Here is an 18,719-nt window from a genome sequence, read left to right on the forward strand (position 1 = left end):
AATGCAGAAAATGGTGACACACTGAGGATTACTTATATCAAAATAAAATTTTAGAATAGCTCTTCCTTCTTGTAGAGCAGAGCACTGGTGAGTTATCTGAGGAGAGACGGCAGTATTAGGGAGTTTATATCACTAAGGATGGAAACAGATTCCAAAAGAAATAAGACTGCCAAAAAAGGAAAGCCAGGTGGTGTATCCCAGCACTCAGGAGGCAGAGGCAGGCAGATCTCTGTGGGTTTGAGGCCAGCCTGGTCTACATATTGACAGCCAGGACAGCCAGAGATCTTACACAGAGAGAACCTACCTTGAAAAACAAAACAACCAAAAAACAAAAACAAAAAAAAAATGAAAGAGAAGAAAGAGTGAATGAATGGTATTATGTCTTACTATGAAAGGCACAGAAAATCAAGAACTTTCTGAGCAGAAAAGTGGAAAAACACAAAACATCCTTTGAACTTATTTCTCTGAGCATTTCAAAACAGTTTCCCTTCTTTTAACATTGAATAAAAAAATTCATTGTTAGGACAAAAACAAAGGTTAAATAAAAACAAAAGTTAAAAAAAAGTATTTGGTGAATGATACAATTGTTTTAAAAAGGTGATTACAAGTGGCTACTTATTTTTAAAAGACTCAACATCTATGATTAGATATTATTCAAAAAGTTAGCATGTTTGAGTTTATCAAAGTCAACTCCCCCCAAATACTAACTGTGCAGAAACAGGACCACTGGGCCACTTTTATAATTTATCACAAGAATCCCATCTTGCCCCCATATTAACACAAATACACGGTAATGAAAGGGTTGTCCACATACAGAACCACCAGGCTTGAAAGGTTGGTGAATGCAAAGTCAGGGATGCTTGAGATGTTGTTGAGAGCCAAGGTCAGTGCCTGTAGTGTTGGCAGGTTGCTGAGGGGACGCACAGGCACTTCCGTCAAGCTGTTGTCATCCAGCCATAGATGCCGTAACTGAACAAGCCCTTCAAAACTGTCCTCGGGGACTGAGGTAATATGGTTGGCATCTAAGCGTCTGAGAAACAGAAACATCCACATAGACTAATGAGTTCTACTGGAAGGAGTCAATTCAAATAACACAGCTCTAGAGCTTCCAAACAGAATGGAGTCACACAATGAGCCAGAACCATGGTGACCCCTATTTAACTGTAATGCAAGTCCAGAAAAACAACAAATCTAAAAGTTCCAAGGCCAGGACATCGGAGTTCGTTCCTGGCTAACTGAATGGTATACTTAAAACTCAGAAAGCTCAAATTGAAATTTATGCTTCATAGTAAACCTACCTGAGATACAGAGAGAGGGCTAAGAAAATGGCTTGGCAGTTAAGGCGTGTGCCCATACACATGCACGCGCGCGCACACACACACACACACACACACACACACACACTCACCATGATAACAAGAAAAATGAAACTCAGCAAATAAACTACTTTACCTCCAATATAACAGTACAGTCAATATTTTAGATTGAATTTTACTGCCACTTTGATTGGATACCAAAAGGAAAAATGCTTAGTTTTTTAAATAGCAATAAACTCATTTCAGTAGCTTCTCAACCTTGCCAGATCAGCTAAACATGTCCTATTGGTAAAGCAAACTTCTCCCTTCGCACTAAATATTTAAGCTTCGTAAGCTTCTCTCCGTATTAAATATTTAAGTTACTCATAAAGGGTCAGATTGTTCACAGGAAAATTGAACTTCTCCGATCAAGGCTACTGTGGCTTTAAGGTTTCATCTTTCAAAAAATTCTGGAATTATGGGGCACCTTATTAACAGGATTATGTAACATTTAATTCTCCATCTAAAAGGCTGGAAACTAAATCCCAAGTATTTGTTTCTGTTGCCATAACCAAGTATAATTGTTATAATCACTTTTCAATACAAAGACAGCCTAGTGTTAGCAGGATGAGGAACTGTACGAGCCAGGAAATCCCATCATTCCTCATAATCTCTTGCTAATGTTTATCACATACATTCCTGTCTCATAACCTTAGACGTGTCTGTGAAAATTAGGGAAGAAAAAAAATTGATAAAAACTCAGATTTTTTTTGGGGGGGGGAATGGTATCTGGCAACTTAAAAGTTCAAAAACTACTGAGTTTTAAAGAGATTTTCCTACCTTCTGTCTTTTTAACCTACTCCAACCTCAGCCTCTGCCATTATGGTAGCTTTCAACTTCAGGAAATTGCTGGTCTCCCACTCCCAGCTACCTGCTCCCAGTCCTGAGGCATTTTCCTTCCTGAGGCAGATTAGCAAGGGCTAATGACCATAGGTCTTCGAGGATATTTAATGGGCATTTTCTTCTGACAGCATCAACACTGAAAAGAGATCTTAGGAAACTGAACAGCTGCCTATAGGTCCACTAACCATAAACATCTTTAGGTTTGTATGTTCCTTGGGTATTTCTAGGACTGACCCATGAAGAGAGACTAGTATCTTCAACATAACAAACTGGCAATGTACTAGACACAGAGCTGTGGAATTGTTTAGCTGTTATTTATGCTTTAATGAAAAGATAAGAAAGTGTTCAAACACACAGATACAAGTTACAACCCCCTGAAACCCATTCTTGGAAGAGACACTAACCATAGTCACACAGATTAACCACACAGTTTAACTGAATTATGCTTGTAGATGATTTGATTAGCTGTAATTCACTCTACATTCAAAATGAGCTTCTTGTTTGACATAAAAGATGAAATGGTTTGAGGCATTCTGTGGGTGGGAGAGGCACAGAGTAATAAATTACAAAGTGAACAGAGTGCTTAAAAAGTGCAGGGATGCGGATAAAGACTAATCGATACAGGGAGCAGCAGGGGCTACCGGAAATGTACACATGGTCAAGACAATTGTCTTTAAAAAGATGATACTCAAACTGGAGCCTAATGCATTTAGCAAGGGCAAGAGGAAGCAGTGTTTAGGTAAAGATCAAGGCCAACAGAAACAAGCTTGGTAAGACCACACAGCTCCCAGAAGGTCAGAGTGATGAGAACACAGGAATGTAGGGTCCAGGGAAACATACCTATGATTGTAAGCAGGGTCCAGATTACACAGGCCCCATAGGCTAAGAAAGAAACTTCAACTTCATTTTGATTACAGATTAATGTTCTTCCCCAGTTTCTCAGTGTTATAGCAGTTTAAAAGTTTAAATGGCTTGCTTTATCACTGATGCTAATTTCTATTTATATGTAAAAATGCCCAGAGGCACTTCCAAATAAGCCAACAATACTCCACAGAAATCAAGTTTCCTCTGTGAAGTGTCTCATTAAGAATGGCAAACACCAGAGTTAGCATTCAGTACTAGCGATACACATTCCTATGAATTCCCCATCATATACCAGCAACCAAGTGATTCTGAAGTAAGAAAACAAGAAACACTCATCTATGTGAAAAGTAATACAGTAGTAAAGGCACAAATGGTCTCTGCTAAGTTTCTCCAAAATGAGAAAGGTACACAGAAGAGCACAGACGGAAGACCTATATGAAAAATCATACCCTGGGATATGAAGCTAAAGGAGTAAAAAGGATTTGTGGATTCTTGTAAAATAAAGGACTCAAGAGTTTAATTTTTATACTCAATTAATGTGGGCATCAGTGACACAACTATAAGTATAAAGACTTATACTGAGATTAAAGCTTTAAGGAAAACTTTAAATATGATTTTGTGTAACTTGATGGTAGACAATTTGACAAGTATTTGAAAGGGTCTGGTTTTTAATTCCTAACACTATTAACAGCTATCCTAACAGACCAAGAACCACTACAACAGACTGTTAGAGGACGGGGGGTGGGGTGGGGGTGGGGGTGGGGGGTGTCCTTTTGTATATGTTTCTCTTATTGGTTGACGACTAAAACACTGATTGGCGAGTAGCCAGTCAGGAAGTATAGGCAGGGCTACCAGACCAGGAAAATTCTGGGTAGAGGAGGCAGAGAGATGCCATGTAGCTAGAGGGAAAACAGGACACTAGCGTTCTCTGGTAAGATAAGGCTATATAGAAATACATAGATTAATAGTTATGGGTTAATGATTAAGAGAGAGCTAGCCAGTAAGAAGCCTGAGCCATCAGCCAAACAGTTTATATTAATATAAGCCTCTGTGTGTTTATTTGGGGCAAAGCAGCTGCAGGACCAGGAGGAACAGAAACTCCATCTATACTAAGCAGCATCCTATCTCACAGAACAGAGAGATTATGTGAGCTTCTCCAATATGCTCTACCAACAAAACTCCACATAGTATGTATATATTACTTTTAAGTTCTAAAAGAAACCCCTTTCTAATAAGTTAGCAATATATTAATCATATTTTATCTGGAAAATGTATACTGTCAATTCTCAGGAATGCATTTTAGCCCTAAAACTCACATTTCTTAATTTTTTTGCCTTAAACAAAATTATAGTGACAAAATATTACATGTAGTTCTTTAAGAGGCTTGGCACATTTCACACAGTTCTAACAACTTGTCTGACCACCTTGTAGGATCTGACCAAAGCCCAAACAAGGTGGATCAGTGACAGGCAGGACCACACCCTGAGTCTGACTGAATGGACGATCAAGACAGTGGCCTTACATTTAAATTTTAATCTCACTTCAGAATCCCAAAGATGGGACATGTGGGCTCATTGGATCTCTCTGTTCCTGTTTCCAATGGAGCCACATTGAATAAATCTCCTTTTTCTGCTTCCCACTATTAATTTGACTCTCTTAATTGGATTACTAAGGACAAGTGTCTGAATCTGGCTTAAAGCACAGTTTGTGACCCCATGTTCTATAACTGTGCTGAAAAAATCTGTGGTCAATAAACAGATATTCTACATAATCAAAGCTCTCTTTCCTAACTTTTCAACAGGGCAAATATTATAGTCATAACATACTTTTAAAGTATTTAAGAAATTCAAGGACATTTAACCTTTGAGATCCTTTAATATTCAACATAAATTCCATGTAAAGAAAAACTACCATAGAGCTTATTCTGATTGCCATTTTAATACTCTATCCTGGTAATGACTCTGGAAGAGGCTGTAACACTATCTTTTTACTAACACCTACAATTCACTCTGACTTTATAGTCACCATCAAACATGCACTTACCTCAAACACCTTCTGGTCAATTTCAATGCCATATGAACTTTGTTCCTTTTAAGGTCTGTGGTGAAACCACAAGGAAATCTTTAACATAATTCAGGTCTGAAGATTTGAAAACTGACTCAAGTGCTGATAAGGCTGTTTTACACCAGGGCAGAATTTCAATGATATCTCTCTTGACCACAACACCCACTAAGCTAACAAACCCAAGAACACTTCTTTCATAAATACAGCACTTCTGATACAGCACCCTATGGTTTCTGTTACATATAAAAGCAGAAAGCAGGCCAGAACTTAACACACACACACACACACACACACACACACACACACACACACACACACACACACACGTTGGAGGGGGGTGAGTTGACTTTCTATTCTCATAACAATTTGAGACAATTTAAGCAACTCACACACTGAGTAATGAGCACGCTGGGCTTTGGTTAAGTCCAGTTTCTGTACCAGCACCACTTCAGTTCACCCATTTTATTACCAAACACCAAATGCTCTTCATGTACTTGTTGACCACAAATAAGAGACAATCCATTGAAGTTTTCTTGGTAATTTTTCTGTCCTGAACTGAAATGACATTTCAGTCTTCTCTTTTTTTGCCTTGTAACTAGGCAAAATAATTGGTCCTTTGATCATTAAGTCTTAGAAAACAATGATTCAATGTGAAGGTCTTAAAGTCAAATCAATTCATTGTAAAGTACCAAAAGAAAACAGGACCGGTCTATGATATTCCATGAATTCAGATCTGGAGAAGATCAGATCAACCTCTCTACCCCCCATGCCTCCTTCGTTGAGACTGTACTTAGCCAAATATTTCTGAAAAAGCAACTCATTTCTAATTGATTCATTTTAAAAGTCAAATGTGCTCTGGTAAACAACCAGTCTTTCTATTCTAAAACTTCCCACTTTTGTAAAGTGAACTACTTAATACACATAATCTTAACTCCTATTTGAACTAAAACTTAAGTGGCCAACACCCAGGGTACTCCTTGTTTGTGACAGACAGATATGATTTAAAGTTTAACTTTTACAACATGTGTTTTATTAGTATATTTTTACTAACATTCACTTCACACTGATTACTAGAATCTCTGCTAAGACATTCAGATTAATTAGGATTCTGAAACAGGTTTGTCTGGTTTTGAATCCCCACTGTGCCTTTACTAGCTATGTGCTGTTGGGCAAGTTTCTTAAAATTTTCTCTACAGTCATTTGCTCATTATCTATCAAGAACTCCAAAGTAAGAAAAGCATTTAGAATTCATATAAAAGCCAAGTTCTTTGTATATAAAGAATGTAAAAAGCAAATAAAGTGGTAATTGAAAAAGCATTCAAAGTTAATGATTGCTCATGGAAAACTCCAAGAATTAAAACCCTGAATATGCCATACAAAACCCAAGTTTTATCAAAAGAAGGAGGAGGAGGAGGAGCAGTAGAGAAGGAAGGAAGGAAGGAAGGAAGGGGAAAAAAGGAAAAGGAAAAGGAAAAGAAAAAGAAAAAGAAAAAGAAAAAGAAAAAGAAAAAGAAAAAAAAGAGTAAGAAAAATCCTGGGAAAGGAGGCAGCTCAGACAGCCAAGTTAACCCCAATATGTATTTCGAGCCTACAGGTCATGCATTAAACTCAATTTAAACCAATTACTGCTGCTGTTAGTGGCTCTCAGGACACAAGATACCAGAACTCCTGCACACATTTAACCCTGGTTTCAAAGAGCATCAACAGCCATGTACATGTTGACAGTAGTACACCCTGCACTCATAGATATTCCCCAAGCCTCTGAGTCAAGAAAGAAAGTAAACTGAAGGACCACCTTATGCCTCACCAAGGGATATTTTAATAACAGCAACTGGCCATCCCCATTTTTATCCTAGGGAAGAGGATAAATCTCCTCTGGTCTTGGGGGTTCCAATTCCTTACTCTTTAGCACCTATAGTGGCCTTCCAATGACCCAAGAATGCAGAAGATAAAACGTTACTTACAGAGATTGCAAAGCACTCAGTCCATGAATGGCTTCACTGGGTACTGTTTTCAACTGATTATTCTGGAGTGTTCTGTAACAAAATTTTTGGTTAGTGATTAATAAGCTATTGTTATCATTTCTTTTATAGAAGAATATGGAGCCATTTTTTCCTAAAAAAAAAAAAAAGAAAGAAAAAAAAAAAACCAATGGCATCAAAAGTGGCATTGTAAAATGGAAAGCATCTAAGGCCAGAAAACTGCAAAATGTCAAGAAGCATTTGGTGTAAACTCAGAAATGAAATTTATACTGCTATCCTAGGCCATCTCTTAATGCAGCTGCTGGGCCATCCATACTTCCAGGGGTTGTTTCATTCCTGGGTGCCCTAGTTAATGCTCAGTAAGCTGTATAATAAATTCATTGGGGTGTCTAATCAACAAGCCTGTTAGAATTTCTAATGCCTTCTCAAATTGGAAGAAGGCAGTTTACAAGGAGAGCAGACATTGGGGATTTAGGGAGCAGCAGCAATGTCTTCGGTGACCACAGGAGGAGTAGAAACATTATTAGGCCTCAGTCATTGTAAAGCTGGGGCCTGGAAAACAAAATCTTCTCCTTTTTACCTAAAGCCACTCTTGTCACATTAACAACTATTTGACATGAAGCATAACCACTGAATAAAAGAAGTAGCAGGATCACCTAAAAACCTGAATCAGAGAGGCCTAGAGACTTTGCAGTGATAAAAGTGGGGGAAGTAGTCAACCCACATGATCTTCAGTCTGTCACCCTCCAAGCTCCTGCATGGCCAGAAATTTCTCTTCTGATCTCTGATTATCTTTTTAAATCATGGGCAGCTCAATTTCTTCAGCTCTAAAATGCTTTTTACATGTATAGCAGTTATAAAACCTCTTCCCTTTTAGGGATGACGATTTCAAAAACCCCTGTAGCTCTAACGTAAGTAGTAATGAAAACCCCCACCAATAAAGTTTAAACATGGTTTCCACTCAATAAACTTGCATCACGGGAAGTGCATGATGCCCTGGAGATCAGAATACTTAACTATTTAGATTTTTAACCTTAGTGATCTAGACCCAAGTTTGCACAGACCAACCTCCAGCCTGCTCCACTACGCATTGGCCAAGCCTTAAATCTTTTAATCCTCAACTAAAAGAAACTGTGCTTAACCTAGCTCCAAGCATGTTGACTATGCAGACAGAAAATACACAGCCAGCTGTGAAGCTCGAAGATTGCATACTTACAGGACTTTGAGCTCTTTCAACCCAGACAAGGCTTTTGGGTGGATAAAAGAAAGGTCGTTGCCAGCCAGTTGTCTAGAAAAAAAAGTAACAAGAGGGGGGGGAAAAAGTAATTCAGAGTTAAAATTTAGAATCCACAGTAACCTAACTATGATTAAAACTCTAAAGCGGGACTTAAACCTTTGATAAAGCTGTCCCAAGATTTTTCTGATGAATTAAGTATGTCTAGATTTTTTAACCTCCAATACAATAATTTAAGTAGGCACATTTTTATTCTGGTGAGGTCAAGCAAGCCAAAACACATTAAGCCAAGTGAAGTTTGCTATTCAGGGTCACTCTGCAGCTTGCAGTGCTTTCTGAGGGCCTCATAAATACAGACTACTAGTCAGCAGGCAGGAGTGTTTACACAGAGTAGGGAAAACCAGTCTGTCAAGGAAGAAGCTTTCAGGGGGAGAGTCAGCTTGTTATCTCTCCAGAAGCCCAGGACAAAAAGGAAGAGTGTCTGGGAGCCCAGGTTTCAAATGCAGGCCTAACACACACATAGTTAAAGAAACAGTTTCCTGAAGAAATTGTGAAATGGGTAACTTAACGGGGGTAAAAGTGAATAAAGAAGGGTATGAATTCCTTGTGGTCTTTTTGCACCTTTCCTCCCATTTCTGCAGGCCTACAGCACAGAAACATTAAAAAAGGAAAAAAAAAAAAAAAAAAAAAAAAACGAAGGAAAGAAAAAAAGAAAAAGAAAAGGAAATAGGTCAGAAACTCATAAAGTCACCTGCAAGCAGGTGGCCTGGAAAACGGTTGGAAAATATGTACAATTAGCTGGCAGTTAGCTGCGTATTCCTGTCATGGAGCACAGCACTCTCCACTTCTCAGTTCTGCCAGGGTTAGTCTTTCAAGCAGCTGGAGTCTGTAACTGATTTTTTTTTTTTAAATAGTCTTTCTATGTATTTAAAGGAAGCTTTAAATACTACTATTTACAATTAGTTTCAATTAATTTTTTAAATTTATAAAACAAAATTTATAATTTCTCCTTTAAAAAGACCTAGTTGCAATCAGACAGTACATGCCTGTACTCGGGAGGCTGAGACAGTATGATCTCAAGTTCAAAACCAGCCTGAGATATACAGTGAGACGCTGCCTCAAAATTAAGAAAACAGGAGCTGGAGAGATGGCTCAGCTATCAAAAGCACTGGTTGTTGTCCCAGAGGACCCAGGTCGACATGACAGGTTACAACTATCAGTGACCCTAGTTCCAGAGGATCTGATAGCCCTCTTCTGATGTCTAAGGGCACCAGGAAGGCATGCTTGTACACATACAAGACAGACCAACCAAACACTTCTGCACATTAAAATAAAATCTCTAAAAGAAAATAATTTCCTTTGTTCTCTCTGGTCACTCTGTAAGCATCCTACATCCCTGGACTTTGCTCAGTTTATTCATTTATAATCAAGTTCTAACTGCTACCAAGTGCCACACATTCAACATACTGTCCCTCTTCTTTAATCTGCTATACTTGACTTTAGAGACACATGGAAAACATCTCTCCTAAGTAAAAGTCAAAGCAATGAAGGTCTGAAATTCTACCATGAGAGCCTTGTCTTCTAAGGTTTTGTACCACTTCAAATGCAAACAGTATGAGAAAAACCTGACTCCACCTGAGCTCTGCTCCACAACAGACGCGCGCGCGTGTGTGTGTGTGTGTGTGTGTGTGTGTGTGTGTGTGTGTGTGTGTGTGTGTGTGTGTGTGTGTGTGTTGTGTGTGTGTGTGTGTGTGTGTGTGTGTGTGTGTGTGTGTGTGTGTGTGTGTGTATTTCTGAATATGGGTGGAGTAAACAACTCAGAAATCACAACAACACATATGATACATAATTTCATCCACAGAAAAATGTAACAATGTTGGATTCTCAGTGAAGTCACAAGTTTAACATGGGGTGTGGACACTTCCAGCCATCATGCCCCTCTCTTCTGGTAACTTCACTCACTACATGCTTTCTGGGTCTTCTCGTAATTTGGGTCTCACAACTTGGGTCTCACAACGTATTACCCTTTACTACCAGCCTTTTAAATGTCATCTAAAATGGCACTATGGCCTAAAGAATCTGAGGAGACAAAGCCAACAAGTTGCCTCATTAAGTGAAAAGTGACTTAAACTTTGCTTAGCAAACATTAGCAAAACTTCAACTGTAGTTTATAAATGGCTAAATTAAAATAAAAAAGCACTGAAGCTCAATGAACCAGAAGTAGCCACAATAACTGTGTTTGTGTTCATGATAAAAAAAAAAAAATCCCCCCCTTTTTTTTCCTTCTATGCTGGTCCAATAAAAATCTCTTCTCTTGTATTTCCTCGGTGGAACTTCTGAACCATTTCTGGTGGGCTACTACCTAATTCAAGAATTGTTGTTTGCTCAAAACAAAGTTTTAAGGGTTGCAGAGATGGCTTCAAAGTTAAGAGCTTAGGCTGCTCTTGGAGAGGACCCGAGTTCAATTTCTAGCACTCACCGGGTGGCCCACACCCTCCAGGGGGGAACCTCACACTTCTGGTTTCCACAGGTACCTGCAACTCATGTGCCAGACCCATATTCAGACCTATGCCTATGCACACAGCTTGAAATAATACAAATAAGTCTTTAAGAATTCATTTTATATCAATTTCCTTTTTAAAAACACCATGGCCTTTCAGCACTGAGAATTAGTATACAAAACAAAACAAAATGTGTTTTAAGCCCCCTTTCAATGCCACCATTTCAAAATATATCTCCTCTTGGTCCCAAACTAATCAGCTCCAATGCTAAACCCTTCGAAACCCTTCATCTTGTAACTTCATTGCCGCTCCAAATTCCCAAAGGTAGGTAATGCCTCTTTCTTTGAGCTACACGTAAATCCAGCACAAAATTAACCGTGGTCACAGGCTACTTTCTGGCTGTTTATCGCACTCAAGTCTCACAGGTCAAGTACAAATGCTTCTCAGGATGGAGTACACATCCCACACTTTCATTAGCCCTATGAATATGCCACATTCATTAGAAACAAACATCTCAGGTAGGAGTGTTCTCAGATGCTCCCCTTCCTGCATTAGAGATGCAGTTGAAAGCTTGTCTAACAGGAGCAAAGCCTTGAGTCCAATCTCCACTATAGCCAACAGAACAAATAAAAGGCATAGAAGTTTTCTGCAAACATTCCTTGCGCCAATACACAGCTTCCTGTGGCCCACCTCTGTGCAAGTGCCACATAAGCAATGAAAGGGTTTGCTCCACTTGAGCTCCCTCATTAAATGCAACTAAGGGTGCTCACAATTGTAACACACAGTATTTAAAAGACCACATTTTCAAAGCTCAAATTGCACCATAAGGGCCTTAAGTGGCAGTAGCCATCTTTCCCCAAGTGCCTCAAATAGTTCTGTAAGCCGGCTCCTCCCAGCTGTCCTTAAAACCTGTGTTAAAAGCTAGCATCCACCAAAAAAGAAATCCTATAAACACAGTTAGCTTTCCAGAATCCTTCACCCATTGTCTCCAACATTAGCTTTTACAGTCCTGATATCTGTGGGCCTTCCTTGAGGAATTTAACATTCTGTGTGGTGACCATGAGAAAGAGTGCTATTAAGGAACCAAGGAGGTGGCAAAACACAGAGCACCTGATTATCTTAACTTGTCAACAAAACAAACTGTTTAACCACATCAGTCAAAATATTTGCTTCCCCCTTCCCAATCTCTGCCCCTTTAAAAACTATGTGAATACAAAAGTGACTTAGTTTCAAAAACCATTCTGTTTCTCCTTGACTTAACAGAATGACACACTGAGCTCTGTGCATGAGGCTTATCCTGAAACACAAACCACCACAAGTGTGCAGTGGATGGGTGATAATGCCACATAGGAAGGTAGGCTACTAGATGACTTTGTTTCCCGGGAGTACAGACACCAAGCTGCTGTCTTAAGGAATCATACTCTGCAGCTGCAGCAGTCACACCCTCCAGAACTTTGTCACAGACAGCTCAGTAGTCACAGTCTCATAAACCAGCACTTCTTGTGGTAGCACTTCTCGAGGATGCTTCATTCAGCATGCATTCTCTTGAAATTCAGATCCAGTAAAAAGCAAAGTGAATAAATGACAGGCTTGGGGCCAAGTCCCCAAATCCTTAGGAGACACACACCTAAGATCTAACCAGGTGCAGAGATGGAAACAGGTGGTATGCAGATGTTCTTGCACATCATGGCAACCACCCGGCTTTTCCAAAGCATCTGAGAAGTTAGGTGACTTGGCAAAAATCACACTACGAAGTGGAGGATCCAGCTGTCTAGTGCTTGCCCAGCTGCCTTGCAATGTTTATCAACTTGTTCCTGACCTGAGGTGCTTCTGCGGTGTCACCAAGAGATTAGGAAATCATTCTCAGAAAGTAGAGGTGGAGCACTATGAACTTGGGCAAGCTTCCTGCTTTGCTTGAGTATCAGCAGCTCTCACCCAACAACCCAAAGCTGACAACTTCTGTCTATGCATTAGGAGCTCCGAACTGCAATTGTTGGGGAATTTCCCAGCAGGCTAACAGTACATGCTTCTCAAAGCCAAAGATGCCCTGAGGGAAGGAGATGAGAAAGGGACCTCTGGGTGCCCATGTATAGGGACTCTTACTAGACCTATGGTTTACAGCAGTCTATTATCATTTTTGTTTGTTTTAATAACTTTCAAGTAAAAATGAGGTGGCTGGTACTGAGGAAGAATTATAACCAGTGACATCTTTTAGCAAACACAAGCTACTTTCCATTCAATGCCTAGGTTTGTACTTCTGTGCCACAGACAACAGTTGTTTCCTAGCTGCAGGTCTCAGAAAACCTTCACAATTTGCTAAACAATAACATTCATAATTTTCATCCCCCAAAACATCTTTATTATTAGCATACTCTTCAATGGCAATTAATTTCTAAGGAAATCTCAAAGTGTCAGCAGAAGGTAGATGTGGTATAATTTTCTGCAAATCAGAGTTTACAGTCCCAGGCATCATGTCTCTCACCTCTCTCACCTCAGTAGCTTCTGGCTACCAAGACAGTGAGAATCACTCTGCAAGGTTTCAAGCCATGTACTCCTAAATCTTCCATTGTATGAGTTTAGGCTCTCATTATTATTTACCTGGATTATTGCCATGAATTTCCACAAGACTTCTGCCTCACCCTACTTGATTATAATACTGTGAGGAAGCTAGCGAAATGACAGCAGTTAGGAGCATGAGTTGCTCTTTCAGGACTTGGGTTCAGTTCCCAGCACCCACATGGTGGCGCACAACCATCCATCCATAACTTGTTACAGGGGATCCTACTCCATCTCTGACTTTCTTTAGCACTACAAAGCTATGTGGTGCACACAGATACATGTAGGCAAACACATAAAATAAATATTTTAAAGAATATCAGTGTTCTTACTTCCTACAATGGAGCACAGACTGCTACACATCCAAACACATCAGGGTTTCCCTATATAACTCACTACTTACACAATTTTTCTTCACCTGTAATACCCCCATGTCTCATACCTCTGCCAACTGAAATCGTGCAGACTGCTCGAGCTGAGTATTAGCAATATGAAACCATCTGACATCACCTTCCTGTGATTCCTCAAGGGTCTTAGCCAAAAGTTCTCACTGATGCATCTTAGTATACCTCCCCACCTTTCTCTAGGACATTATGATGTTCCTTACGAGTGGGGACTAAATCACATTCACCTTTTATTCTTGTATGAGACCATGCATATGGCAGGCATGCTGTAATACCTCCACTAACACTTTCTCTTTCCTTTTCTGCTCTTTCATTTCTACTCCCTCAATCTCCTTCATACTCTTCACAGGAACTTTAGGGTAGCAGGTGCCAGTGCAGCTATCACCTCTCTTAATATATGCTGCAAGTACTAAAGAGGAGCTTTAAGCTGGAAAGACCAGTTCACAGGTCAACAGTAGTATCTCACTCACTGTACTCTGTACACAAACACAGAATTGAAACGAGTCCAAAAGCACTTCAAATAATGACCTCAAACAGTCTACCTCCAGGCAGGTCTTATTTACCCTGCTTACTACAAGAGTCTCAGAAGCAAAGAAAGCAGGAAGAAAGAAAAAAAGAAAGAAAGAAAGAAAGAAAGAAAGAAAGAAAGAAAGAAAGAAAGAGAAAGAAAGGAGGAAGGAAGGAAGGAAGGGAGGAAGGAAGGAAGGAAGGAAGGAAGGAAGGAAGGAAGGAAGGGATGAAGAATAGTTGATGGTAGGGAGATATTAGTTCACTAGGCTTATGCTTTCCCAATACATCTGGAGCCTCTCCAGGGAAAAGGGGCCAAGTGGCACAGTGTGAATGTCCTCATGAATCTGTTTTGTGTTTATTATTCATAAGCATCATGGATTTACACTAGGAGGTCCTTAGAGGGAGCACAACAGTTTTCCGTGATGTTATCTACTCTTAATGAATATACTACATAAGACATCCATTTGCCAGATGGGAGAGAACAGAAATAATGTAGGTTAAACATGGGAAATGGGTCAATGATGACTATGAATAAGCAAGCCACATGTCAGAGGAAATGTAGGCCAGAGGTCGATCCCTTCATGCAGTATACCCAAGTGACTGGGATTTCTCTTGGGAAGCCACTGAAACAGACAGGAGAGGCTGGGGTTATAGGTTCAGCAGTTAAGAGCACTCACCCAACTTGCAGAGGACCCAGGTTTAGTTGCTAGCACCCACATGACAGCTCACACTTATCTATTAACTCCGGTTCTGGGCGATCCAATGTCTCTTTGACCACCACAGGTTCTTGCACACATGTAGCACTCATATACACACATAGGCAGACACACGTACACAAAAATACTTTTTTTTTTTAATGAAAAGGTGAAACAGTAAACCAACTGGTGTTATTTACATAAAAACACAGCATTAGGGCCATTACACAAATTTCATGGTGGCTAGAATTCTCATCAGGAATTAGGAGAATAAAGACTACAATCTGTACACTATTTACTGAGTTGAGGGGAATGTAGCTGAGGGTTTCTAGCAGCTATTCTGAGGAGACATGGGGTGAAGAAGAAACAGTGATACCACAGCAAGTGTGGAGGGGAGGCAGGAAACGTGTACTGCACAAACAAGAGAGCTTTAGTTCTTTAGTTCTTCTCATGTCATGGTGAGGTTGAGAAGCAGGCTACACAGCTTGCTGTCCACTTAGGTCCCTAACCTTCACTGTGCAGATGATTACAAGATGGCCTGTCATGCTACTGTTAAATGCTTACTCAATAGTACCACAGTACTGCCTCTTGGTCTAGTCAACACTTTTTCTGCCCTCAGCAATGTCCTCTCTCCTCCTCCATTGCTTCTCTCTACACTACCTTTGAAGTAAAGCAAAAGGAAATATTATAGCTCATAACCAAACATGTCCAGGCTGCTTCCCCTGTCATGCCATTGATTCCCTCAAGTGGGCAGAGGGCCAGTGTCAGTCACACTGCTTACGAAGTACAACAGACTAAGCCATCATCTGTGATGTTCCCTGTAGAGAAGAGTGTTCTGAGTCAAGACTGAACTAGGCAAGCATGGCCCACCAGAAAGTGTCTGACAGGAGGAGGTGAGTGTCATTCTTCTAAACAGTATTTGAAAACAGGATGTAAGATGCTAGCAACTGTTTTCAACAGCATCAAACATATTTTTGCTACTAATCCTGAATCGCATATTAATTTACATGTGAAGCTCTGACTGTGTATTCAGAACTATGGGGCTTCTGTGAGAAATAAAAAACCTCAAGGGGTTTGCTGGTTCCCATTCAGGCTATCTGGTATCAATACAAACAATAAAAGCTGAAGATTCATTTAGCCCTTTGCATTTTCATTATCTGATTACACTGGCCCTTAAAGCATAACAGAGAACATGAGCTTCTGCCACCCGCCCCCACATGTCCATCCCAATGTCCTACAATGAATGCCAGCAAATGCTAGAAAACAGTGTAAATCCCAGAAGCCCAACACTGCTTTATGGTGTTTTCTACCACTAACTTCAAGACAGCCACAAGAAAGAAATACTTTTGTAGCGGACAAAAAAAGGGCAATAATTAAGCAGCATTCTTTCTAGATCACTTGGGACCTTCTTCCTACCAGGGTTAAACCTCATTTGATACAGTAGACCAAAGTATTGTGGAGTCCACTAACCATGCCTGGTTTACTTCCCTATTGCTTTTTCTTCTTTTCTTCTTTACCCACCCCAATACCCCGGGCTGGGACTTAAACCCAGGGCCTTGGGCACGCTAAACAAGATCTCTAACTCTGTTATCCCCATTTTTCACATCTTCACGAATGATTTAATATCTTCAAACAACTACTAAAACATATATAATATAATGTGTGTATATGCATGTATTTAAAAGCTGGACATGGTGCACATATATATATATATATATATATATATATATATATATATATATGTGTGTGTGTGTGTGTGTGTGTGTGTGTGTGTGTGTATAAAATATGTATACAGAAAGTATATTATGTGTGTGTGCATGTAAGTATAAGCTGGAGGTGGTGGCACATGCCACCCAGCCTTGAGAGGCTGAAGCAAAAGAATAACAAGTTTGAGATGGGCTTGGAATAAACAAGTATTTTGTAGGGCATCTTTTGTAGGACATCCTCTAATGAGACCCTATCACAAAAAGCAAGGAAACAAACAAACAAACAAACAAACAAACCAAACAAATGTGTAAAAATGCAATGTTTTAAGAACACACATATATTTAGATCTTTTAAAGCAACTTGCTCTTGCAAGAAGGAAGAAATCCTGTCTCATTGTCTCTCTGTGTGACACACACACACACACACACACACACACACACACACACACACAGAGAGAGAGAGAGAGAGAGAGAGAGAGAGAGAGAGAGAGAGAGAGAAACAAACACTACAATAATCTATAACAAAAATAACAAAAATAATTACATCCCTGCTAAAACTTGGTATGAAGGCCATCTAGTACTCTTCCACATACTAAACTAAAATTTAAGTTCCACCTGTACTGAATTGGCCTTTTGTGCCTCTCACTTCCCCACAGTCACCCACAGAGACTATATTTTAGAGGTAAATCAGAAAGACCCCTGCAATGGACATGATTCTGAGCAAAGTTACTCCAACCATCTAAACATTTACCTTTTGATGATAAGCACATATGATACTCACCCATGTGAGGAAATAATATAATACAGCTTTAAAACTATTTCTATACCTAGCACCAACCAGCAAGTACTTAATTGCATTTCTACTACAGGATAGCAAAGAAAGTACTGTGTTTTCTCAGTTGTTTCTCATTTTGTTTCTTGTAAGTGGCAGCAATCAATCAACTTCCACAGAATTTCATTTCTATCTGTCCTGACAAAATTTCCTGCATCAATAAATTCAAAATGAGAAGAAATCCTTTTTCCTAAGCTCTCCCCAATTTTAAGTTAAAAAATTGACTATTGAGCCAACAAGAGGACTCAGAGTATAAAAGCACTTGCTGCCTAGCCTGGTGCCCTGAGTTCCATCCCTGGATCCCATGGTGGTAGGAGAGAGCTGATTCCCAAGTGCAGTCCTCTGACCTCCAAATGTAAGCCATGACATACACACCCATACTCACACACAGTAATAATAAATGAATAAAGATGAATTTTAAAGTGTGGCCTTTTGTCACTATGAATAAGACAGAGAACCCTGCCTTTGGAAAAAAGTCAGAATGCACAGGTACATACTGACCTTCTGACATACCTGGGTCACAAGATAGCAAGACACACAAAGCTAAGTGGTGAGGAGTAGAATACCAGAACAGCTTGGGAAAGGAAGGCAGGGAAAGCTTTACAAAGCAAGCAAAGAGCTCAGAATGAACTGCAACACATGGCTCAGATCTAGAGCCCTTGCTATCCTAAGAATACATCTGCTACTGTTTCAATAGGAAATTGAATTCAGTTGCTTCCAGTCAAAAGTTGCTTTAACTGAGCTGCAATAAACAAACATTCTTTCTTTCTTACCTAGTAACAGAATCCTGACTGGAGTCCACGTGTCAAAGCTCTTATTTGCCAGCATTCCCTGTTAAAAACCCATGTTTCTAAGTTCCAGCCAATGAAATGTCTGAGAAGTACTCTATCATATGTTCAAGGTGACTTCTTAAAAGAAGTGACGGAGTGGGGCATTACCACCCCCCTCCCTCCCTCCTACTCTAATAGGTAAATGTTGATGGCTACAGCTCCAGCAGCTACATGATCTAGACATGAATACTATAAACACAGAACAGCAGACTACAATGCTAAGCTTTACCTCTCTGCTAACTCTGTGATTCTCTAGCTTCTGGTTGCTAGGCTACAGATTTCAGATGCATGCAAATAAAAGAAAGCTTTATGTTTTTAAGCCACTGTTGTTTGAATCTTTCCA

The 18,719-nt window shown here is 39.8% G+C and overlaps 1 protein-coding gene across 1 annotated transcript in view; it reads right to left on the reverse strand.

Annotated features, from left to right (window-relative positions):
- Positions 1-18,719, reverse strand: part of Lgr4 (leucine rich repeat containing G protein-coupled receptor 4) — a 99,423-nt gene that overhangs the window by 16,813 nt on the left and 63,891 nt on the right. The window contains exons 3-5 of the mRNA XM_027422293.2: positions 8,325-8,396; positions 7,091-7,162; positions 815-1,030 (exon numbers count right to left, since the gene is read on the reverse strand). Of these exons, the coding sequence (XP_027278094.1) occupies positions 815-1,030; positions 7,091-7,162; positions 8,325-8,396 (360 nt within the window). The remainder of the gene's footprint in view (positions 1-814; positions 1,031-7,090; positions 7,163-8,324; positions 8,397-18,719) is intronic.

Source organism: Cricetulus griseus, chromosome 6 (genome assembly GCF_003668045.3).
Source record: "Cricetulus griseus strain 17A/GY chromosome 6, alternate assembly CriGri-PICRH-1.0, whole genome shotgun sequence".
NCBI lineage: Eukaryota > Metazoa > Chordata > Mammalia > Rodentia > Cricetidae > Cricetulus > Cricetulus griseus.